The sequence below is a fragment of the Rhinoderma darwinii genome, chromosome 5 (assembly GCF_050947455.1).
Source record: "Rhinoderma darwinii isolate aRhiDar2 chromosome 5, aRhiDar2.hap1, whole genome shotgun sequence".
Classification (NCBI taxonomy): Eukaryota; Metazoa; Chordata; class Amphibia; order Anura; family Rhinodermatidae; genus Rhinoderma; species Rhinoderma darwinii.
The window spans coordinates 209,317,799-209,343,939 of record NC_134691.1 but is presented as its reverse complement, the minus strand read 5'-3'; the positions used below and the strand labels follow the sequence as shown (position 1 = coordinate 209,343,939).

General features: G+C 42.6%; 1 protein-coding gene across 2 annotated transcripts in view; it reads left to right on the top strand.

Annotated features, from left to right (window-relative positions):
- The window catches only part of MARCHF6 (membrane associated ring-CH-type finger 6), a 375,114-nt gene that overhangs the window by 27,481 nt on the left and 321,492 nt on the right, over nt 1-26,141 (top strand). For both annotated transcript variants that reach the window (XM_075826906.1, XM_075826903.1), the window contains exons 3-4: nt 7,131-7,204; nt 17,698-17,841. In XM_075826906.1, the coding sequence (XP_075683021.1) occupies nt 7,131-7,204; nt 17,698-17,841 (218 nt within the window). The remainder of the gene's footprint in view (nt 1-7,130; nt 7,205-17,697; nt 17,842-26,141) is intronic.

Sequence of the window (26,141 nt, the reverse complement as noted above, 5' to 3'; positions counted from 1 at the left end):
TTTAGGTATTGCCATACTCGGGAGAAATTGCTTTACAAATGCTGGGGTTCTTTTTTCCATTTATTTGTTGAGAAATTTTTTAATTTTGACCTAAATCTACGTCTTATTGAAGAAAAGGGATTTGTTTTTATTTTCACTGCACAATTCTAATAAATTCTATTTAAATAAAAAACCTGTGGCACCAAAATGCTCACTACACCCCTAGATGTATTCCTCAAGGGGTGTAGTTTCCTAAATGGAGTCACTTTTTGGGCATTTTCACTGTTTTGGTCCCTCAGGAGCTTTGCAAATGCGACATGGCCTGCGCAAACCATTTCTGCGAAGCTTGCTCGAAAAGCCAAATGGCGCTCTTTCCCTCCTGAGCCCTGCCGTGTGTCCAAACAGCCAGATATGACCACATATTGTTTTACTTGGGAGAAATTGCTTTACAAATGTTGCAGTGCTTTTTCCCCTCTAGCGCTTGTGGAAATTAGAAAAAACTAGCGAAAACCTACATTTTCTTTGCAAAAAATTTAGATTTTTGTTTTCACGGCCTACTTCCAATCATTTCTGCAATAAACCTGTGCGGTCAAAATGCTCACTATACCCCTAGATAATTTCCTTGAGGCGTATTGTTTCCGAAATGGGGTCACTTTTGGGGGATTTCCACAGTTTTGGCACCGCAAGAGCCCTTCAAACCTGACATGGTGCCTAAAATATATTCTAATAAAAAGGAAATCCCAAAATCCACTAGGTGCTCCTTTGCTTCTGAGGCCGGTGCTTCAGTCCATTAGAGCACTAGGGCCACATGTGGGATATTTCCTAAAACTGTAGAACCTGGGCAATAAATATTGAGTTGCATTTCTCTGGTAAGACTTTGTGTTACAAAAAAAAATGGATTAAAAATGAATTTCTGTAAAAAAAGAAATGAAATTTGTAAATGTTACCTCTACTTTGTTTTAATTCCTGTAAAACGTCTAAAGGGTTAAGACATTTTCTAAATGCTGTTTTGAATACTTTGAGGGGTGAAGTTTTTTTTAAAATGGTGGGAACTTATTGGGGGTTTCTAATATATAAGGCCCTCAAAACCACTTCATAACTGAACTGGCCCCTGTAAAAATAGCCTTTTGACATTTTCTCAAATGTGAGAAATTACTGCTAAAGTTCTAAGCCTTGTAACGTCCTAGAAAAATAAAATGATGTTCAAAAAACGATGCCAATCTAAAGTAGACATATGGGGGATGTTAATTATCAACAATTTTGTGTGGTATAACTGCCTGTCTTACAAGCAGATACATTTTATATTTAGAAAAATGCTAATTTTTGCAATTTTTCGCCAAATTTTGGTGTTTTTCACAATTCAATACTGAATGTATCGAGCAAATTTTGCTAGTAACATGAAGTCCAATGTGTCATGAGAAAACAATCTCAGAATCGCTTGGATAGGAAAAAGCAAAGTTATTGCCACTTAAAGTGAAACGTGTCAGATTTGAAAAATGAGGCTCTGTCAGGAAGGTCAAAATTGGCCAAAGAGGGAAGGGGTTAAAGCCGTTTTAATTGAAAAATCGTTATAGTGCAGGAGTGTCGTTTTTGTTTTTTCTACTGTTCTTGCTTCTAGCAGAAGCAGAACAGACTGTGTAAACTTTGTGCTCCCGGCTGGTCTTTACTCCAGAGTTCGAGACACAGCGTCCTGCATATGGCAGTTATGGAGAAAAAGCAGAACTGCCGTTCACTCTATAGGATTCTATTTCACTAATGGCTGTTCAGGATACAGGAGCCATGGAGACGAGCAGGACACTCTGTCTCGCACTGATTTTAGAAAAATGAGGACAGGTAGGGCCAGCGGGGGACGTGCAAACTGCGTGAGAGGAGGAAAATCACCTTCCCATCCCTGTATTGCATTAGATTCAGCTAGGGGAGGGCTAACGTGAACATGTTCTCACCCCCTCAATATCAATCAGAGCGTACTCTTGCTCTCTCGCATATGGTGGGGGTCTGTTTTTTGGGGGTTTTTTTTCCTTAGAAAATGAGAAGGTGAGCTTGTGTAATTTACCCCTCTGTGCCTAATTAAACCATTTATTAACTCAAGGATCTGGACATTTCCGAGCAGCAGAGATCTCGGAGCCAAAGAAGTTGCATCAAGCACTTGCACCACATCCAAAAATCAATAAAGTTTTTTACATTTCACACTGTCCATACCTGATCTTTAGCGTAAAATCTGCTGACAACTTCTTTAGCGATACCCGTTACACGATGCAATAATATCGATAATGCTCATCACTAGAGAACAATTTTTTATATATTTCTGATGAATGGAAAAGATGTCAGTCAGAAAATAAATTTTTATTGCCATATACGGTAGTTTCTTAGTTTTTGAGCAAAAATAAATAAATCGGTATTAGAATAAGTTTAAAGAGGCTCTGTCAGAACATTATAAGTGCCCTATGTTCTACATAATGTGATCGGCGCTGTAATGTAGATAACGGCAGTGGTTTTTTATTTTATTTAGAAAAGCGATAAATTTTGACATTTATGACCTATTTTACATTTATGCTAATTCGTTTCTTAATTCCCAACTGGGCGTGTTTTTACTTTTTGAGCAAGTGGGCGTTGTGGAGAGAAGTGTATGAGGCTGACCAATCAGCGGCATACACTTCTCCCCATTCATTTACTCCGCACATAGTGATCGATCTTGATAATGATGTGCTGTCACCTACTCACACATTAACGTTATTGAAGTGTCCTGACCGTGAATAGACATTGCTTCCAGCCAGAACGCGATGTCCATTCACAATCCCGACACTTCGGTAACGTTTTTGTGGAACTTACAGCACAGCAAGCGTAATCTCGCTGTAAATGACAGCTACATGTATATACAATTGCAATTATCAGTTTGTCGTCTTTCAGGTAATATATAGGGTTTGGAAGTGCACTTTCTATTTAAAAAATTTCCATCCATAATCCAGATTTTTGGGGTCTCCAGTTTTGGTAATTTTATGAAGGTATGTGCATGTAGACAAGGGCATAAGTAATAAGTATAAACTCTTCATATTGTTCTTTTATTTTTAGTATCTAATTTTCTTCTTGGGTCACATTTTTAGCCACAAATCTCCCATTTTTTCTGTATTTTTCTAGGGGAAAAAACTGCACTTTGAGACAGGGCTGGGCAATTCATCGAAAAATAACCGAAACCGAAATTCTAGCGCTATTAACAGTCATCTTGTGCATTTGGGTTTCTTCGATTTTTTTATTTATTTTTTTTTTTTTATTTCCTCTGCGGAAAGCAGTGCTAGAAAAAAACCCACAAAAAAAAAACCTTTCATGCCTACCCTGGCCATAACCATGACGACGCGTCCCTTTGACACCCTGAAGTCCTGCCTTCTGGGGTGACTTTTCATCCCATGTGACCGCTGCACCAGTCACCTGGGAAGAAACGTAGTCCCGAAGGCCTGCCTGGACACAGGAGCAGAGTAAATATGAGATTTTTTTTTCATTTTTGCGGTGGAATCAATTTGACTATTTGTTGCAGGTTTTTACATCCCCATTGAATTCAATGGGGAAAACCTGCAACAGAAAAGCAACGAAAATGCAGCACTACATGCTGTGAATATGGCGAATGTAGCCACGGGCCCATAATTTCCTGATGGAGGCCAAAAGAGTTTAAGCTTTCTTTACACTGTACAGGAAATCTCAGTAAACTGCCTTCCTATACTGTGGGCCACCGCAAAAATATTTAATTTTTGTTTTATTTTTGTCCCTCCAGTGATAAGGTGATTCTTCTAACCTACCTGTATCCTGCACAGCAAAGTTAAAAGCTGAGCTGCATAAAGTAGGAAATTTATGGGGAGCGCTCCATAGTGTGTTTAGACATTTGTATAGTGACTTATTTAAATCTTTCTGGCTACAGGGAATATTTGAAAACGATTAAAATAATTGTGTGTTGCTTCAAGGAATCGTACCTTCCCATTTCTGTTCTTCTACGTAGACTGGAAAGTAAATTTTGTGACCGCCACGTTAAAAGTTTGTGAACTGATGTTAAATCTAATGTAGGTTACCTTGTCCTGAACAATGACAGGAAAGAGGTAACACGTACTCTATATGTTTCTCTTTTATAAATGTTATAGTTTCATTAATAAGTATGACATTTAAATTATCTTGTTATGCCTAGTTCACACAGTTTTTTTGGCAGGCAGAAAAAATCTGCCTTAAATTTCCTTCAGAAATTTTGAGGCAGAGTTTTAATTGCCAGCGTTTGATGTTTTTTTTTCTTTTCTTTTTTTCATATTCAAAATTGTGTTGGTTTTAAAACAAAACAGTATAAAACACGGAGGAAATACCTCCACATGAAAAGAAAAAAAAAAAGACAAATCAGGGCAAAGCCCCAACAAGGAGGTGAGCAGCACATCCTCTGACAAGCGACAATATACATCAGCAGCGTGGAGAAGCATAATGAACAGGAGCTTTGTATAAAAATGAGATGGACAGAACTCCTGCACAACATAAAGTTTAATCGCATCCTACAAGCGCAATCACAGGAAGCGAAGCTCCTCTCCATTAGACAAGGGAGGAAAAAGGAAAATCAAAAGATGGACAAACAAGGGCGGAGGAGGGATATAGTAAGGCACAGGTCATGTGAGCCTGGACTCCAGTTTCGGATTATTATGAGTGGAAAGAAGCGAGCGCAGATATGCGCATGGCAGACACATGGTTGAAGCGGGCAGAACCACACAAAGCAGCAAGCAATGTCCCCTCAGTCTAATGTTCATAGGAAGGGGGGTGGGGTTGGGTCTCAAGTCACTACATTGAGATATGTGAGAGAAGAGCGAAACGTAGTCCAATAGGACGATGTAGACTTGTATCGCGCAGAGGCAGCTGGGGAATGTGACATTAAGTGTTCCATTTTCTGTATCAAGGCAACCGCCTGGAACCACTTGTCCAACGTTGGAGGATCCACCGTTTTCCAGTTGCGTGGGATGACTGACTTCGCAGCCTGGAGGAGACTAGTTAGGGACTGTTTATAAATAGGTAATGGCATAGGGAACATGAATAAAAGAGCTACCTCGGGGGAATTGGGGACCGAGACCCCAGTGACCTCTGATATGATTTTGAGTACAGCAGCCCAAAAGCTCTGCAAGGATGGACAACTCCACCAAATGTGAGACATGGAGCCACCCATAGCTCCACAGCGACAACAATTGTCTGGTACGGATGGATACCATTTATGGAGGGCAGTGGGGACCCAATACCACCTAGAGATAATTTTATAACTAGTTTCCTGAGCCCGTATAGCTATGGAGGCTTTTTGGGAAAGGAAAAAACAGTTTCCATTGTGCGTCTGAAGGTTTTGTTCAATTCTTTTTCCCAAGCCTTACAGAAGGATGGGAGATGTTGAGATCATTGGGAAATGAGTTGTTCATATAGTATGGAGATAGTGTATAGGGGGCAGGGTAGAAACACATAAGCGTTCAAAGTCTGTTAGCGTACGGTGAAGGTGGGCTTGACGAATGGTTACGTTATAAAAGTGTTTTAATTGGGTATGTTCAAACATATGGCGCATCGAGGGCACATCAGTTGGGAAGATTCTGGCTAATGGGAGTAGGGAGGAGTCGAAAAGGACTTGAGTAAAGTACATGGTGTTGGTGGATGACCTGCCTAGGAAGGAGAGATGGGCCTCACCTGCAGGAAATGCTGGGTTGTCCGTAACCGGTGTTAATGGGCCCAGGGGTCTATAAGGAAACCTCCCAACCCAGAAGAACGTAATGCCAAGAGAGTTGAGGAGACAACAAATGAGGCTTGAGTCAGTCCGTTCCTAGACGAGGTCCATGGCAGGGTAGACAAGGTACGGGTGCATAATTGTTGGGCTAAACTAACCCAAATTTTGGATTCGTAGTTGGGAAAAAAGTCAAGAACATGAGCGTGTGTTGATGCAGGGTAATAGAGGCGACAGTCCAGCAAACCAACCTCACCTGCATCTCTGGACAGAGTAAGAATTGTCCTGCCATGACGGGGACAGCCTGATGGCCAGATGAAGGGTCTAAAGCATTGTTGGATACGTAACCAAAAAGAGGATGGGATGGAGATAGGGATTGTCTGCAGGAAGTACAACAATCTGGGGAGGAGTGACCTTTTTATAATATTAATACAGCCAACCCAGAAGAATTCCCTTTTATGTGAGGAAGCAAGTTCTGTGCGGAATTTGGATAGTAGGGGAATGAAGTTATTTGCAAAAAAGTGTGAAAGTTCATTGCTTATACGTGCACCCTGATAAGTTATACCGCTAATGTGCCGGTAAATGGAGAAATTACTTTTAAGGAGTGATACTGTTGAGGGTGAAAAGGATACATTCAAAGTCCCTGATTTAGATAAGCTAATATTAAAGTTGGTCCATGTTCCAAAACGGGACAGCTTGGACATCGAGGGAAGGGATATATGCAGGCTTTTTTCTTCTTTTTTTTTTTTTTTTAAGCCATTGAATCTAATACAAGAACCGCAGTAAAAACCGTGAGCCGCAGGTTTTTTCTACCTCCCATTGATTTCAATGAGAGGTCAGAGGCAGGAACCGCTCAAAAAAGAGAGCATACCGCCTTTCCCCCCCCCCCCCCCCCCCTCTCGAGTGGCCAAAAGAATTTGGGTATTAGACAGATTTCATTGGGAAGCTGTTTTTGCCGGTTTTTTTGGTGCTTATACGGACGCTGTGTCCGCGTAAAAAAAAACTCCTCCCCAGATTGTTGTACTTCCTGCAGACAATCCCTATCTCCATCCCATCCTCGTTTTCTCACGGGAAGGTACCTGTGACTAACAAAAGTCTATGGGCCCGTTATTGCGGGTCGTAATTACGACCCGCAATAACGGGTGTTTTTACGGTCGTGTGCATGAGGCCTAAAACGTATATGTAAAACTCGCATATGAGAGTATTGAACATTCATGAACAGGGCCTAAAAAATTGTTTTAACCCTTGCTGCTGTAAATTCGTTTTTTCATTTTAGCTGTTTACTTATTTTTCTTTGCTCAGTTCTCGTCTTGTGAAATTCCACATTTTACAACAGTTTTGTGCTGATATCATGCCGATCTAAAGTAATTTCACTTTTCTTTAACAAAATGATTCATTATTTTTATTGTGATGTTTTACACAATTTGGTTTCATATTTCAGCTTGGTCCAATGGCTTAAACACAGCCGGAAGGAATACTGTGAATTATGCAAGCACAGATTTGCCTTTACACCAAGTAAGTTTCCTTATCTTTTACTTTTCATGTTGGCCTGATCATGCACATAGAAGTTTGATGGCTATTTGCTTTTAACTCCTTGGCGCACCCACCGTGTCGTAAATGTATATATCCATTAGAAAGATGAGGGCTGCCCTCTTCAACAGCCCATTGGCCCCCAGCCATGACTAAGTCCAGGGTGCCGTTAGGTGTTGTTGCAACCTGGGGTCCTAATGAAGGCCCCCAGGTCTGCCGTTTTTCTTCTCCTTTTTAGCCCAGAGGTAATAGTGGGAGACCGTAAAAAAACGACAATATACTGCAGAGCATAAGTATGATAGTGTGTTAAAGAGGGAAATAAATACATGTTTATAGTTTATTTTTTTTCAAAAAGAACTTTTCCTAAAAATCTAATTTGGTTTTGCTGCGTTCATAAAAGTCTGAACTATTACTATATAACAATATTAAGATTTAAAATATAAAAACATGGAATAAAAAGTGATCAAAAGGATGCATGTACTCTAAAAATCCTCCATTAAAAATGACTACTCACCCTGCAGAAAATAAGCCCTCACACACCTGAATTGACAGAAAAAGAAAAGTTATGTTTCTCAGAATATGGTGACACAATTTTTTTTTTTTTCTTGGAAAAAGTAGTAAAGTTTATAAATTTGGTGTTGCCGTAGTTTTATTGACCTGCAAAATAAAGTTAACGTGTCGGTTTTACCGTGAACGCCGTAAAAATGTAAGCCAAAAAACAATGGACGAATCAATTCCCCCCCCCCCCCCCCATCTACCACGGTAAATGTAAAAAATTGCAGTGGCAGCAAGGGGTTAAGGGGTGACTGCAGCATCCATAGGAATGGTGCTCATTCTGTCAGCCCATCGTCACCCCATAAAGCAATCGTGGGGTGCTAATGAGTTACCAGAGGCATGGCCTAATAAATTGCTTTTGTTTTCTTTAACCCCTTAGTGACAGCCCACCGTCTTTTGAAGGCAGGCGGTGCCGGTGCTTCATCCACAGCAACGTATTTTAGCGTCACTGTAGATGAGGCTGATGAGCTCTACTTTGAGCGCTCATCCTCTAAGCAGGAGCTGTAACTTACAGCTCCTAAACTTAGAGCAGCCTGCTGAATACAACTTGGATCGGAAAACCCTCCAACCCCAGCTGTTAAACACTTTGATCGCCACGGTCCGTGACTGCGGCATGGTCAAAGGGATCTCCCCTCCTTGATATTGTCACTGGAAACCCGGTGACTTGATCAAAGACCAGGGAATCCTCTGCAGTCAGCCCTGGGGACATAGAAAGGACCCCAGGGCTGTCTGTTCAGTTTGCCTGCTGTCAGGGCACACTATGTGCTGTCTCAAGAGAAGCCTGTGTGATAGTGACACAGTATAATGTGTTACCATACAGGAGTATGCTAATACAGTATAAGTAAAAAATAAAGTTGGAAATAAAGTTATCAGTTCATGGGATTAATTTATGTTTTTTTGCAACTTTTTTTTTTTTTTTTTTTTAATAAAAATGCTCAATAATAACCTGAAGAATTTATCAGGTCCTGTAAAACGTGAACGGGATAAAAAAAATAAACAAAAAAAAAAGAGAATTGCTTTTTCCTATATTCATGCCATACAAATAAATTCTATGACATAGGCCTCATGCACACGACCGTATTTTTTCCCACCCGTAAATACTGGCGTAAATACGGGTCCGGTGTCACACGTATTCCACCCGTTTTGCACCAGTATTTACGAACCCGTGCTCGTAAATATGGGTCCGGTGTCACACGTATTCCACCCGTATTTACGAGCACGTTTTTGGCGGCAAAATAGCACTGCACTAATCGGCAGCCCCTTCTCTCTATCAGTGCAGGATAGAGAGAAGGGACAGCCTTTTCTGTAATAAAAGTTAAAGAAATTCATACTTACCCGCCGTTGTCTTGGTGACGCGTCCCTCTCTTCACAGCCAGCCCGACATCCCTGGATGACGCGGCAGTCCAGGTGACCGCTGCAGCCTGTGATTGACCTGTGATTGGCTGCAGCGGTCACATGGCCTGAAACGTCATCCAGGACGTCGGGCCGGATGTCGAGAGAGACGCGTCACCAAGGCAACGGGCGGGAGACCGGACTGGAGGAAGCAGGAAGTTGTCGGTAAGTATAAACGTCTTTTTATTTTTATTTTTTACAGGTTTATACTGATCGGTAGTCACTGTCCAGGGTGCTGAAAGAGTTACTGCCGATCAGTTAACTCTTTCAGCTCACTGGACAGTGACTATTTACTGACGTCGCTTAGCAACGCTGCCGTAATGACGGGTGCACACATGTAGCCACCCGTCATTACGAGAGCTCCATAGACTTCTATGGACTGTCCGTGCCGTTATGACGGCCTGAAATAGGACATGTTCTATCTTTTTCAACGGCACGGGCACCTTCCCGTGAGAAAACGGGAAGGCACCCGTCGCCAATAGAAGTCTATGAGCCCGTTATTAGGGGTCGTAATCACGACCCGTAATAACGGGAGTTTTTACGGTCGTGTGCATGAGGCCATATACAGTGAACTTTTTTCTACCACCCCCAAGTTGCGCAAAAAAACCCCATACAATTTCTCTTGCATAAAACAAGTGATTTGAGTATATTTGGATTTAGACTGGGTGGATAGAGGAAAAAACTGTTATATGCAGATGATGTAATGCTATTTTTGGAGGATAGGGGGAGATCGCTGTGCTGAGTTATGGAAAAAATATATGAATTTTCTGGGTATTCTGGTATACAGATGAATGTGTGTGTGTGTGTGTTAGGGATGCACGATGCATCAAAACTTCGATACTGTTTCGATACCGTGCACCCCCAAACGGTTCGATACAGCTATTTCATGTATTTCGTTACCAAGCTGTGCGACCACACAGCTCAGTATAGTAACACATGAATGTATGAGAGCGGGGCTGCGGTTGTGTAATACAGCCACTGCCCCGCTCCAGAGTCCTGACTAGTGCGCGCTGTCAGGATGATGTGATGCGGCCAGCGTTGCACTAATGAGCGGCGACACTGAAGACAGAACATGGCGGGCGCTTTGCAAACCGCCCCCATGTTCTGTCTTCAGTGCCTGCGCCGCCGCTTATTAGTGCAGCGCCAGCCGCATCGCCTCAGGCTGACTGCGCGCGCACTTGTTGTCAGGAGCTGGGCAATGGCTGTATTACACAGCCACAGCCCCGCTCTATAACGGCAGAGATGCCTCTCATCTCCGCTGCTATTCCCCTGAATGCTGCGATCAAAGCTGACCGCAGCATTCAAGAGGAAGTGAGAAGGGGGGATGCCCCTGGATTGCGATCAGAAAGCCATCGAGGGCCATACCATCTATGGCCAGACAGCCCAGGGTCCATTGAAGGACCCCAGGGCTGTCTTACCATATTTCCTGTTAGGACATACCTCAGTATGCCCTAACAACTGCCTGTGTACTATCCGTACACAGGCTAAAGTACTGGCATATATCTGATCTATGCCAGTACATTATGCTTTTACTTTCTTTTTAAACTTTAAAGTAATATTAAATAAAAAAAAATACACCTACACCTTTTTTTTTTTTTTTTTACAATAAACATAAAAATAAGTCTGAATACATAAAACATACATATATTCGGTATTGTCCCGGCCGTAATAACCTGCACAACTATTTTTTTTGCGTCATTTATGATGTGTACGCTGTAAAAAAATAAAATAAAAACTTCTTTCACTTATTAATGTAAGGCACGAGGTGTGATGAATTTAACCTCCATGTGTCTCACATTAATAGTAATTAACCCCATCATGTACCTTACATACTATTAATGTGAGGCACTTGGAGGTTCAATTCATCATCACACCACGCGCCTCACATCACAAAATGGAAGAACTTTTTTTTTTTTATTACTGTTGGCAAAGTATCGTTTTGGTATCGAAATCACAATACTAAACGAAGTATCGGTATCAAAGTCCAAATTATGGTATCGTGACCTCTTTAGTGTGTGGCATCATATATAGGGAGGTTGTAAATAGTGTCTAGGTGAACATCTGACCTTCCTTTGGGCGTTTTCAGGCGGCTGGGACAAAAAAGCCTGACCAATGAAATTCATTTGTGTTTTGTTTTTTTTAACGGCCATGAAAAACTGTTGCAAAACGGTTGTCAAACGGCCATTAAAAACGGACAGACGGACTTGAAATGGATGAAAATTTAGAGACACACTGAGGCAAAATGGCCATGAAAAACTGACCGTTCAGTTTTTAACGGACATTTTTTTTCACCATCGTATGAATATAGCCTAATTATGACTTTGGATAACCTACAAATGGATGGTGCTTTCGCTCTTCCTATTTGCAACACTTCGTTTAAATATTTGGGCATAAATTTCTCTAAAAATATTGACGATTATGTTGAATTAAATATAAAACGTTTACTAATTACATTTTAGAGAGCAGGTTACGTTTTGGTCAAAACTCCCACTCTTTACGTGGGCTACATCCTCTGTTATTGTATATTGTATGTCCTGGTAAATAGTCCAGTATGGTTGAACTCCAAAATATTTAAAACAATAGATGCAATTTATAGGGATATAATATGGAAGGGTCAAAATGCAAGAATAAGGCCATGACCGTAAAAACGCCCGTAATTACGGGCCCATAGACTTCTATTGGCTACAGATACCTTCCCGTTTGCGTACGGGAAGGTGCCCGGGCCTTTGAAAAATATAGAGCATGTCCTATCACAGGCCATAATTACAGCACGGTGCAGGCCCATAGAAGTCTCTGGGGCTCCCGTAATTACGGGTGGCTACGTGTGTGCACCCATAATTACAGAGCATTGCTAGGCGACGTCAGGGGATTTCAATGTTTGAATAAAGAGAAGCAGAGAAAATGCTGTCTGAGCGATCATGTGACCCTTTTAAGGGGTTTGGACATGATTGTGACATGATTTCCAGCCCCCCTTTTTTTACGGTTCCGTAAATACGGGTGGAATACGGGTGACAAAGGACCCGTATTTACGGGCACAGGTCTGTCAATACGGGTTAAAAGCGTGTGACAAAGGACCCGCATTTACGGGCACAGGTCCGTCAATACGGGTTAAAAGCGTGTGACAAAGGACCCGCATTTACGGGCACAGGTCCGTCAATACGGGTTAAAAGCGTGTGACAAAGGACCCGCATTTACGGCCAGTATTTATGGTCGTGTGCATGGGGCCTAAGATTGAATACCCTGCAGAGAAATAAAGAGGGGGGCTTGGCTATCCCAAACACTCAGATGAACTTCCTGGCAGGCCAAATGTTCCAGTGGAGAGGCTGGGGCTTAAATAACAATGAGGATATCTCTGGGAAACTGGTAAGGTATTATGGAGCTGGGAATCCAACTATGGTAATACTAGAATCCAAACCAATTTTTTTTTTTTTTGGGGGTAAATGCGCTACTGGGGTGATGTTTCACAAGATATGGTGTAAAGTAATGGGTATTGGAGACTATACTGAATTGTCTTATTTATAGTTATCTGAAGTTGGAGGAATTAGGATTGCACGATGCATTGAAACTTCGATACTGTTTAGATACCGTGCACCCTCAAATGGTTCAGTACCGTTATTTCATGTGTTTCGATACTAAGCTGTGCGGCCGCACAGCTAAGTATAGTAATACACGAATGTAGTCAAAGCGGGGCTGCGGCTCTATAATACAGTCATTGCTCCGCTCCTGACAAGTGTGCCCGTGCGGTCAGCATGATGTGATGTGGCCGTGCTGCACTAATTGCCGGCACTGAAGACCGAACATGGTGGCGCACTGCAAAACACCCCCATGTTCTGTCTTCAGTGCCTGCGCCGCCGCTAGTTAGTGCAACGCCGTCCGCATCACCTCAAGCTGACCGCGCACACACTAATTGTCAGGAGCGGGGCAATGGCTGTATTACAGAGGCGCAGCCCCGCTCTAACGGCGGAGATGAGAGAAACCTGCATCCAGGTGGTTAGATCGCACCCTATGGTTGCTAATGGCAACCATCGGCAACCGCGGGATGTATGGCAACCGTAGCCTAACAATGGCTTCCTAGCACGGAAGCCTATTTGGCTTGCTATCAGTGAATAGCTGACCGCTCTAATACACTGCATTTATGTAGGTAGTGCAGTGTATTAGAATAGCGATCAGGGCTTCATGCCTGTCCCCCAGTGGGACAAGTTAATAAACATGTTGTAGAAAAAGTAAAAAAAATAAGTTTCACGTTAAACTATAACAGCCTTTTCCCCATAATAAGTCTTTTATTATAGGTAAAAACGGAAAACATTAAAAATAAGTACACATATGTGGTATCACTGCGTCCGTAACGACCCGAACTATAAAAAGATCATGCTATTTTACCCGCACGGTGAACACCATAAAAAAAAAAAATACAAAACAATTCCAGAATCGCTGTTTTTTTAGTCATTACCCATCCCAAATCAGAATAAAATAAGGGATCTAAAAGTTGCATGTACCCCAAAATTATACCATTAAAAACTACAACCCGTCCCGCAAAAAAACAAGCCTTCCCACAGCTTTTTTTACCTTATCAAAGATTTTTATTTTGAAAATATAACGGTATCTAAAACGTTTCAAATTTTTGCAAAAATTTTTTGCACGCAGTGCAATATATTAACTTTCACATCGTAATAACAGTATAGAAATATATGAACATCATTAGGAGGTAGCCTCCCAACCATCAAGATTGAGTAGTAATAGAAATGTAATGGTAATAACTGTACCATGTTCACATCAAAACAGTGCAATAGTCAGGGAACCAGTCCCCCAGTGAAATAAGAGTTGGCACGTATAAGTGCACATCTAAATGTAGAGTCACACAAACACAAGAAACCAGACGACAATGGGAAACGCATACAGACAAAGCGCACTCAGTTAGGCTATATAAGTTTGTTCAGAATATTTCATCCAACCAGAGAGGTAGATCAGCACCATCCCGGAATCCAAACCACACCGCCCAAGTTTGGACAAAGGGCACAGATTTGCCCCTATCAGTGGACAGCAACTCCTCCATCCTCATAATCCCGTTCACCTCCGTAACCCATTCTTGCAAAGAAGGTACAGTATGAGACTTCCAGTGACGAGGTATCACCGTTCTCGCCGCGGTCAGAAAATGCCTATAGACACCCTTTTTGAGGTGTGGGAGTGATCCAGGAACCATGGAGAGTAGTCCAATGGAAGCCGAGGTCGGGACCTCAGTGTGAAAAAGCTTGTTACCTAGATCAAAAATTTTCCCCCAAAAGGGACGTAGCTTGGGACAGTCCTCCCACAGCTTTTTTTGACGGAAAAATAAAAAAGTTGTGTCTCCGAATATGGCGACACAAAAAATAAATTATTTGAAACAAAAGTGATTTTATTGTGCAGACGCTGCAAAACATAAGAAAAACGATACACATATGGTTTGTCATTCATAGCGCATGGCGAACTCCGTAAACAAAAAAAGAATAAAAAACGTTGTCCGAACTGCTGGTTTTTGGTCACCTTACTTGCCAACAAATGAAATAAAGTGTCATCAAAAAAATCGCATGTACCCCAAAATGGTACCAATGAAATCTACAGATTGTCCCGCAACAAAAAAGTCCTCACAAAGCTCCGGTGGAGGAAAATATAAAAAAGTTCTGGCTCTCCGATTATGGCGATGCAAAATGTGCAGAGTGTTCCAAAAGCGGATAAGATCAGGCACCATTTATCAGTGCGACACCGGCCACATATCTATGAATTATTATTTATTTACCGCATTATTATACCCTCTTATTATACCCTGATGTACCCCGCACAGATACATATGCCCCCACATTATAAACTGAAATTCCAGCAAAACCCCAAATGAAACAACTACCAAGCAAAATCTGCGCTCCAAAAGCCAAATGGCGCTCCCTCCCTTCTGAGCCCTGCAGCGTGTCCAAAATGCAGTTTGCATCCACACATACGGCATCGCCATACCCGGGAGAACCCGCTTAACAATTGGAGGTATTTGTCTTCAGTGGCACCATCCACTGAGCGTTCATTTATAATAAAAAAACAAACAAACCTGTGTAGTCAAAATGCTCACAACACCCCTTAAAAAAATGCCGTGAGGGGTGCAGTTTCCGAAATGGTTGCACTATTTGACCCCAGAGCCTTGCCATTGGGGCTAATGCTACGAAAATCACCAAAAGATGACACATGCGCCTTTCACTCCTAAGCCCTGTCATATGTCCAGACAAATGATAAATGCCTTGAGGGGTGTAGTTTACAAAATGGGGTCACTTCTCAGGGTTTTACACCCAACTCTGGTACCTAAGGGAACTCTGCAAATGCGACCTGGCGCCCGTACACCAGTGCAGCAAAATCTGCGCTCTAAAAGCCAAATGGCGCTCCTTCCATTTTGAGCCCTGCTATGTGCCCAAACAGCAGTTTAGGGCCACACATGGGGTATTGCCGTACTCAAGAGAAAAAAAACCACACAATTTGTTACACAATTTCTCCAATTTCATTTTCACTGACTCATTCTAATACAATCTATGAAACACCTGTGGGATCAAAATGCTCACTGCATCCCTAGATGATTACCCTAAGGGGTGTAGTTTCCAAAATGGAGACACTTCTCAGGGGTTTCTACTGTACTGTACTGGTACCTCAGGGGCCCTGCAAGTGCGACATGGTGCCAAAAAAACAATCTACATTCCAAGTAACAGCCCTGCCGTGTGTCCAAACAGCAGATTATGACCACTTATGGGGGGGGGGGGGGGGGAGAATGTCGATTTTCACTGCCTAATTCCAATAAGTTCAGCAAAAAAACAGTGGGGTCGAAAATGCTCACTATACCGCTAGATAAATTCCCAAATGGGGTCACTTTTGCAGTGTTTGCACTTTTTTGGCTCCTTTTGCAAATGTGACATGGTGCCGCAAACCATTCCAGGAAAACTTGAGCTTCAAAAGTCAAATGGCGCACTGTCCTTACTCCACCCTGCCGTGTCCACACAGCAGTTTATCACCACATATGGGGTATTGCTGTGCTCAGAAGAGTTTGCTTTACAAATGTTGGGGCACTTTTTCTCCTTTATTGTAAAAATGAAAAAATATGAGCTAAAACTACATTCGATTTTCAATTTCACGGCATAATTCCCATAAGTTCTGCAAAAACCGTGTGGGGTCAAAATGCTAACTATACCCCTAGAAATATTCCTTGAGGGGTGTAGTTTCCAAAATGGGGTCACTTTTGGGGGTTTCCGCTGTTTTGATCCCTCCAGGGCGTTGCAAACCTGACATGGCACTGAAAACTATTCCAGTAAAATCTTCTCTCCAAAATCGAGACGGTGCTCCTTCCCTTATTAGCCATGTCGTGGGTCAAAACAACAGTTTATTACCACATATGGGGCATTGCCGTAATCGGGAGAAGATGCTTTACAAATGTTGGGGTGCTTTTTCTCATTTATTTCTTGTAAAAATGTCTACTTTTTTTTTTTTTTTTTTTTAAAGAGAAAAAAAGTAGATTTTCATTTTTACAGACTAATTCCAATAGGTTTAGTAAAGAAACTGTGTGGTCAAAATGCTAACTACCCCTAGATAAATTTCTTGAGGAGTGTAGTTTCCAAGATGGGATAACTTTTGGGGAGCTTCCCCTGTTTTGGCCCCACAAGACCTCTTCAAACCTGAAGTGGTGCCTAAAATATATTCTAAAAAAAGGCGGCCCCAAAATCCACAAGGTGCTCCTTTGCTTCTGAGGCCGGTGCTTCAGCCCATTAGCACACTAGAGCCACGTGGTATATTTCTCAAAACTGCAGAATCTGGGCAATAAATATGGAGTTGCATTTCTCGGGTAAAACCTTCTGTGCTAAAGAGAAAAATGTATTACCAATCAATTTTGGCAAAAAAAAAAAGAATTTGTAAATTTCCGCTCTACTTTGCTTTAATTCCTGTGAAACGCCTAAAGGGTTAAGAAATGTTCTGAATGCTTTTTTGAATGCTTTGAGGGGTGCAGTTTTTAAAAGGGGGTGATTTATGGGGACTTTTTAATATATAAGCCACTTCAGAACTGAACTGGTCTCAGAAAAAATAGCCTTTTGAAAATTTCTTGAAGATGGGAGAAATTGCTGCTAAAGTTCTAAACCTTGTAACGTCCTAGAAAAATATAAGGACTTTTAAAAAAACGACCCAACATAAAGTAGACATATGGGAAATGTTAGCTAGTAACTATTTTGTGTGGAATTACTATCTGTCTTACAAGCAAATACATTTAAACTTAGAAAAATGCTATTTTTTGCACATTTTCTCAGAATTTTGGGGTTTTTCACAAATAAACACTGAATATATCGACCAAGTTGTACCACTAACATAAAGTACATTGTGTCACGAGAAAACAATCTCAGAATCGTTTGGATACATAAAAGCATTCCAGAGTTATTACCACATAAAGTGACACAGGCTGTGTCCTTAAGGGGTTAATGCTTGGTGCTGTTGGATTGTTGTTTTGTTAAAGCCTATATTTTATATATATATTTTTTTCTCAGTTTATTCCCCAGATATGCCTACCCGGCTTCCGATCCAGGACATCTGTGCTGGTCTAATAACAAGTATTGGCACAGCTATTCGATATTGGTTTCACTATACACTAGTGGCATTTGCATGGCTTGGCGTGGTACCCCTTACAGCTTGTGAGTATATAGTGCTATTTTTTACCACATGTAATGTAATGTAGTTACTGTGTTGCGGCTGAATGAGGTAAATTCCGACCATGAAAAAACTTTATATGGTCGGGAGTTACGTTAAACAGCGTAACTCGCTGAGCTACGCTGTTAACGTAACTCCAATAGTAGTGAATGGCAGTCACAGATGTAGCATGCGAGCTACGCTGTTTCCGTAACTACCATTAAGTTCTATGAGACTTACGGAAACTGCGTAGCTCTGCGTGTTACGCTGTTTACGTAACTCACGACCATGTAACGGGGTTCAGGGGGCCCAGTTCTGGAGATAGGTGCGGGTCCCAGAGGTGGGCACCGCATCTATCTGACATTTATGACATATCCTGTCGATATGTCATAAATGTGTCTCTTGGGAAAACCACTTTAATTGAAATGCTGTGTTTTTTGTTTCTATCTTTATCCCTTCTGAAAAAATGTAAATAAAATTAGGCCTCATGCGCACAAACTTATTTTTTTCCTCCCGTAAATACGGGTCCTTTGTCACGCGTATTCGACCCGTATTCCACCAGTATTTACGGACCCATTTTCTCTGCACTAATCGGCAGCCCCGTCTCTCTATTAGTGCTGGAAAGAGAGAAGGGGCAGCCGTTTCGGGCAGAGTTTCCGCAGCGATTAAAAGTAAAAGAAGTTTATACGTACCGTTGTCTTGGTGACGCGTCCCTCTTTTGACATGCAGTCCATGTGACCGCTGCAGCCTGTCATTGGCCTGTGATTGGCTGCAGCGGCCACATGGGATGAAACGTCATCCTGTGAGGCCAGACTGGAGGAAGAAGCAGGTAAGTTAACTTTTAATACTATTAACTCCAGCGGTAGTCACTGTCCCGGGTGCTGAAAGAGTTACTGCCGATCAGTTAACTCTTTCAGCACCCTGGACAGGGACTATCCCCTGACATCGCCTAGCAATGCTCCCATAATTACTGGTGCACACACGTAGCCGCCCGTAATTATGGGAGCCCCACAGACTTCTATGGGCCTGTTCGTGCTGTTATTACGGCCTGAAATAGGACATGTTCTATATTTAACGGCACGGGCATCTTCCCGTAAGCAGGTAGAAGTGCCGTAAGAAGTCTATGGGCCCATAATTATGGCTCGTAATTACGGGCGTTTTTACGTTCCTGTGCATGAGGCCTAAGTAAGCAAGTTATGTTCCCAAAACGATGCATTTTAAAAATACAGCTTGCCTTGCAAAAAAGATACTATCGGACCGCTTTGTAAACTGAAAAATAAAAAAACTGTGCAGGGAGCCGGGCTCCTAGCATCATAGTTATGTACGATGCTAGGAGTCCCTGCCTCGCTGCAGGACAACTGTCCGGTACTGTAATCATGTTTACAGTACGGGACAGTTGTCCTGCAGCGAGGCAGGGACTCCTAGCATCGTACATAAGTATGATGCTAGGAGCCCGGCTCCCTGCACTGTGTTTGGTCCGGGACTTGAGGCCGAAATACGTCCGTCAATTACGGACGTAATTAGTGTGTGTGCACATACCCTTAGTGGAGAGGTGGGTGGCCAGAAGTGCCCTGTTCTACACTGTTTCCGTAACACTGTTTCTGCAAACAGCGAAGCACACGAAGCTTGGCAGTTTCCTTACTCCCAGCCACCTCTATTGGCCTGGATGCATCAGCCAGCAGCCGCCTCCCATTACAGGGTCGGGGACCTCTGTTCTTGAGATAGATGCAGGTACCAGAGCTTGGACTTGTATCCATCAGCCATTTATGGCATATCCTGTGGCTCCATGTAAATAGCGCTAAAAAAGCACTGATTGACTTTTTATATTGTCAATTGCACCAGTTACGGTCAAAACATTTGCCGGTGTTAGAGGACCATTGGGCTGGGTTTTTCACATAGCGTAAGCGATGCGGAAAATGTATGCAACGCCAACCTGAGCGGAACTTCAGCAGCATTTACAGTGGCAGCAAAGTGAATATTTGAAATCTGCAGCGTAAATCTTCAGAAATTGACCTTTGGTGCAGATTTAAAATCTACCTTTAAAATTTATACTGAATATTTTTTGCTTTTGTGGCTGGTTTTCCCCACTGAATTCAATGGGGATGTAAAGCCCCCAACAGTTAGTGGTACAGTGTCAAGGGACTGGCGTTTAGGGGAAATGTGGTTCCCATTTTCAAAAAGAGCTCTGTCTTTCCGAGGTAATTATAGACCAGTAATCTTAACATCCATCGTGAGAAAAATATGGAGGACCTTTTAAAATTCTCTCCGTACAGAAGGCTTGTCGCCACGGGAGATATAACCTTTTTTTCTCCAGATAGAGGGAGTGCCGCATGTCTTTTGAGGGGGTTTTACATGGAACAGGTTTTCACTATATTTCTTGTATGTGCCATTCGTAAATTTATACAAATCATGTCCCCCCCTTAGTCGTCTTTTTTCAAGGCTAAATAGGTTTAGTTCTTTTAATCTTTCCTCATAACTTAGATTCTCCATGCCCCTTATTTGTATTTTTTCCAATTCCAGGGCATCCTTTCTATGAACTGGAGCCCAGAACTGAACTGCATATTCTAGATGAGGTCGCACTAATGCTTTCTAATGTGGTAATTATTATATCCCTGTCTCGCGAGTCCATGCCCCTTTTAATACACGACAATATCCTGCTGGCCTTACAAGCAGCTCATTGACATTGCATGATATTGTTTAGTGTATGCTCTACAAGTACACTCTCTGATCCTTCTCAACAACTGACTCTCACAGTTTAGCTCCCCCTAGGACATCTGATACATGCGAATCATTTGTACCCAGATGCATAACTTAACTTTTATCCACATGAAACCTCATATGCCAAGTGGATGCCCAAACACTCAGTGTGTCCAAATAGGCTTGTAATTTACGAACATCTTCCATAGACTGAACAATACTACATAGCTTGGTGTCATCTGCAAAAATATAAACCGACCTATTAATCCCATCCTGTGCATCATTAATAAATAAGTTGAATAATAGTGGTCCCAGCACTGAAACTTGCAAATTTCTGGGGTACACCACTTATAACTGGTGACCATTCAGCGTATGAACGATGGACCACAACTCTCTGGATACAGTCCTTGAGACAATTTTCAATCCAATTACAAACTATTTTCTAACCTATAGACGTTAAAAGGGTTATCCGGGGACCAAAAATTGCTTTGCATTCAAATTTTTATGTAAAAAGAAGTCCCTTACTAATGTACTTTGATTAAAAATTTGGTACTAAATGGTGCCGTTCAATCCCGGTGAACTGTTCCCGGAAGTCCTGGAGCTTTTCTAATATTGATGACGCGTCGACACGGTCTCACGTGACTGAGGACTTGCTTCCTGTGCTGTTCATGTCAGCGTGTTTTCAATGGCATGGGCCTGTCACACTGCCTATTGCTGGAGTCCCCGAGCAAAGCATCAGCTAGCTCTTTGCTCGGGACTCCAGCACTGCTCCCGACATTTGGTCAGTGACTTCAGGGGTTTTCCTGTAGCTGGAGTTCCCGAGCAGAGCATCAGCTGATGCTCTTCTTTGGGACTCCCGTACTGCTGCCGACATCCCTGCCCATATATGGACAGTGACATTGGTGTTGGCAGCAGTGCTGGAGTCCTCAGGCAGAGCATTAGCTGATGCTCTGCTCGGGGACTCCAGCGATAGGAAACCCCTGAAGCCACTGTCCATTTATGGATAGTGACATCAGCAGCAGTACTGGAGTCCCCGAGCAGAGCATCAGCGGATGCTCTGCCTGGAGATTCCCGTACTGCTGCTGACGTGACTGTCCATATATGGACAGTGACGTTGGCAGCAATTCTGGCGTCCCCGAGCAGAGCATCTGCTGATGCTCTGCTCGGGAGCTCCAGCTATTGGAAACCCCTGAAGTCACTGACCAAATGTCGGGAGCAGTGCTGGAGTCTCGAGCAAACAGCTAGCTGATACTCTGCTCGTGGACTCTGGCAATAGGCAGTGTGACAGCCACTTGCGGTCATGCCATTGATAACATGCGGACACGAATAACACAGGAAGCAAGCCCTCAGTCACGTGGGGCCGTGTCGGCATGTCATCAATATTAGAAAAGCTCCACAACTTCCGGGAACAGTTCACCGGGTTTGAACAGCACCATTTCGAACCGATTTTCTAATTAAAGTATATTAGTGAGTAACTTCTTTTTACATAAAAATATGAATGCAAAGCAACTTTTGGTCCCCGGATAACCCCTTTTAATTTATCCATTAGACGTCTATGAGGGACGGTTTCAAATGCCCTTGCAAAGTCCAAAAACACTATACCCACAGTTTCCCCTCTGTCTAGGATTTCACTCACCTCTTCATAAATACAAATCAGGTTGGTTTGGCAACTTCTGTCCTTAGTAAATCTGTGCTGGCTGTCGGTTATAATATCTTTTTGTCATATATTCCTGTATCTAGTCTCTCAATAGCCCCTCAACATTTTTCCCACGATGGGTGTTAAGCTTACTGGTCTATAATTACCCAGGGAAGACCTAGATCCCCTTTTGAAAATATTAATATACAAAGGCTTGTCAAAGGGCAAGAAAATCAAATTTTTTTCCCAACTACCAAATGACAAATTCTAGTATATAATTATTAACCCCTTAACACTCAGTGACGTACTATTCCGTCATGGAAACCGCCCCGTTCGCGCTCCATGACGGAATAGTACGTCACGGGAGTAACGGCCATTTCGGCCGTCCTCCCGACACATAAAGGAGCTGTCACAGCTGCTGTCTCGTACAGCAGCTGTCACAGCTCCTACAGCAGCTGTCACAGCTCCTACAGCGGGGACCGATCGCTGTGTCCCCGCTGATTAACCCCTTAAAAGCCACGTTCAATAGAGATTGCGGCTTTTTAGGGGTTAAGCTGCCATCGCCGGCCTGCTACACGATAACGGCCGGCGATGGTGACTATGGCAACCGGACACCAAACAATGGCGTCCGGCTATGCCATCGACGGAAGCCTAGTGGGTCCTGACGAAGTCAGGACCCACTATGCTTGATGTCAGTGAGTAGCTGACAGTTCTAATACACTGCACTACCCATGTAGTGCAGTGTATTAGAATAGCGATCAGGACCTCCTGCCCTCAAGTCCCCTAGTGGGACAAAGTAATAAAGTTAAAAAAAGATGTGTAAAAATAAGAAAATAAAAGTGATCAAAGTAAAAATCCCCCCTGTTCCCTTATCAGTCCTTTATTATTAATAAAAATATATTAACAAACAAACTATACATAATTGGTATCGCCGTGTCCGTAACGGCCTGAACTACAAAATTATTTTGTTATTTATCCCGCGCGGTGAACGCCGTAAAAGAAAATAATAATAAACCGTACCAGAATCACAATTGTTTGGTCACTTCACCTCCCAAAAAATGGAATAAAAAGAGATCAAAAAGTCACATGTACCTAAAAATGGTAATGATTCAAACTACAGTTCGTTACGCAAAAAATAAGTCCTCGCACGGCTTTATTGATGGAAAAATAAAAAAGTTTTGGCTCTTAGAATAAGGCAACACAAAAAGTGAATGATTTTTTACAAAATGTATTTTATTTTGCAAACGCCATAAGACATAAAAAAAACTATAAACATCTGGTATCGCCGTAATCGTATCGCCCCGCAGAATAAAGTGAATATGTCATTTATAGCGCATGGTGAACGCTGTAAAAACACAATAGTAGAATTTCTGTCTTTTAGTCACCACGCCACTTAAAAATAGAATAAAAACGGATCAAAAAGTCGCATGCACCCCATGAAAAGTACAATGAATTCCTCAAGAGGTCTAGTTTCCAAAATGGGGTCACTGTTGGGGGGTTTCCACTGTTTTGGCACCACAAGATCTCTTCAAACCAGATATGGTGCCTAATAAAAAGGAGGTCTCATAATCCACTAGGTGCTCCTTTGCTTCGGAGGCCGGTGCTTCAGTCCATTACCGCACTAGGGCCACATGTGGGATATTTCTCAAAACTGCAGAATCTGGGCAATAAGTATTGAGTTGCGTTTCTCTGGTAAAACCTTTTGTGTTATAGAAAAAAATGGTATAAAATGGATTTTCTGACAAAAAAAAAGAAGTAAATTTCACCTCTACTTTGCTCTAAGTTCCTGTGAAACACCTAAAGGGTTCATAAACTTTCTAAATGCTGTTGCAGAAACTTTGAGGGGTCTAGTTTCTAAAATGGGGTGTTTAATAGCGGTGTCTAATATATAGGCCCCTCAAAGCAACTTCAGAACTGAACTAGAACCTAAAAAATAAATAAATGAGGCAATACTTCGCTTCTTACATTATACTGATAATGAGCCGTGCCCACCCCGAGATGGCCCCAGTTTTGACCGTTTGTATAAACGGAGACCCCTATTAGACCGTTTCAGTGCCCGGTTTTCCCAAACATACACCCCCGAGAAGTGTATTTCTATTGATGAGTCCTTGGTAGATTTTAAAGGGAGGCTTCAATTCCGCCAGTACCTGCCGAGTAAGAGGGCAAGGTATGGCGTGAAGTTGTATAAGCTGTGCGAGAGTGCATCAGGGTATACTTACAAATTTAGGATATATGAAGGGAAGGGCAGCAGTATTCAGCCCCCAGAATGCCCCCCCCCCTTACTGGGAGTTTATGCAAAAATTGTGTGGGATTTGGTGCACCCACTGCTGGACCAGGGTTACCACCTCTACCTGGATAATTTTTATACCAACGTCCCACTCTTCAACTGCCTCGCTTCCAGTCCTGCGGCATGCGGCACGGCTAGAGGAAATCTGAGAGGCCTCCCTAAGACAATGCTTGGGCAAACAAGAAGGGGTGAGAGCAGGGTACAATCAAGCAGCAACATATTGTGTGTCAAGTACAAGACAAGAGAGATGTCCTTGTATTGACAACGATACATGCCCACACCAGTACCCATGTACCTGTACGAGGTACCAGTACGGAGACCCCCAAACCAGACTGCATCCTGGACTACAATAGGTACATGGGAGGGGTGGACTTGTCAGATCAAGTCCTGAAGCCCTACAGCGCCATGCGGTGTGGTATAAGAAGCTGGCCGTGCACATCATTATCAAGAACCTAATCTTTAGGGACCAAGAAGGGGGCACCCAGTACTTCTGGAAGCGAGGCCACACGCATTGTACCAGGGCAACACTTTCCAGAAGAAGTTCCCCAAACTGGCAAGAAGGGAAAAAGTCAGAAGAGATGCAAAGTCTGCTATAAGAGGGGGATAAGGGAGGACACAATAGATCAATGTGACACATGTCCCGAAAAACCAGGGCTCTGTATGAAAGAGTGTTTTAAAATTTATCATAGATCCCTTCGATTTTTTTCATCCACCCTGATGCACTCCGCACAACTTATCCCCCTCCTCTTTCCCTGCTTGAGCCCTGCTGTGTGCCCAGGCAGCTAATAGCCACATGTAGGGTATTGCCGTACCTGGGAGAACCCACATTACAGTTTATGGGGTGTATATCTCTGGTGGCGCATGCTGGGCACAATATATTGGACACTGAAATGGCATAGATATATAGAAAATGGCAAATCTCACACTGCCCCATCTGCTGCGCATTATCTTTTACACAATACCTGTGTGGTGAAAATGCTCACTACACCTCCTAGATGAATGTCTTAAGGGGTATAGTTTTTAAAATGGGGTCACTTCTCGGGGGTTTCAAATGTACTGGTACCTCAGGGGCTTCTGCATACATGACTTAGCAGCAGAAAAGCTCCAGTAGGCCAAATGGTGGTGTTTTCCTTCTGAGCCCTCCCATGAGCCCAAACTGCAGTTTATGACCAGAAATGGGGTATTGCTGCACTCAGGAGGGGCAATAAAATGGGGTATTTTGTTCCCTGTGAAAATAAGAACTTTTGATCAAAAATGACATCTTACTGGAAAAAATTTTTTTTAATTTCAAAGCCCAATTCAAATACATGCTGTGAAAAAACTGTGCGGTCAAAATGGTCACATCAACCATTAATCAATTCCTTGAGGGGTGTAGTTTCCAAAATGGGGTCACTTCTGGTGGGTTTCCATTGCTTTGATACCTCTGGCGCTCTGCAAATGCGACATGGCACTCGAAAACCAATCCAGCAAAATCTGGACAAACACATAGCGCTCCTTTCCTTCTGAGCCCTCCCATGGGCCCAAACGGCAGTTTATCACCACAAATGGGGTATTGCCGCACTCAGGACAAATTGGACAACAAAATGGGGTATTTTGTTCCCTGTGAAAATAAGAAATTTTGATCAAAAATTACATCTTATTGGAAAAAATTTCGTTTTTTTAATTTCACAGCCCAATTCAAATAC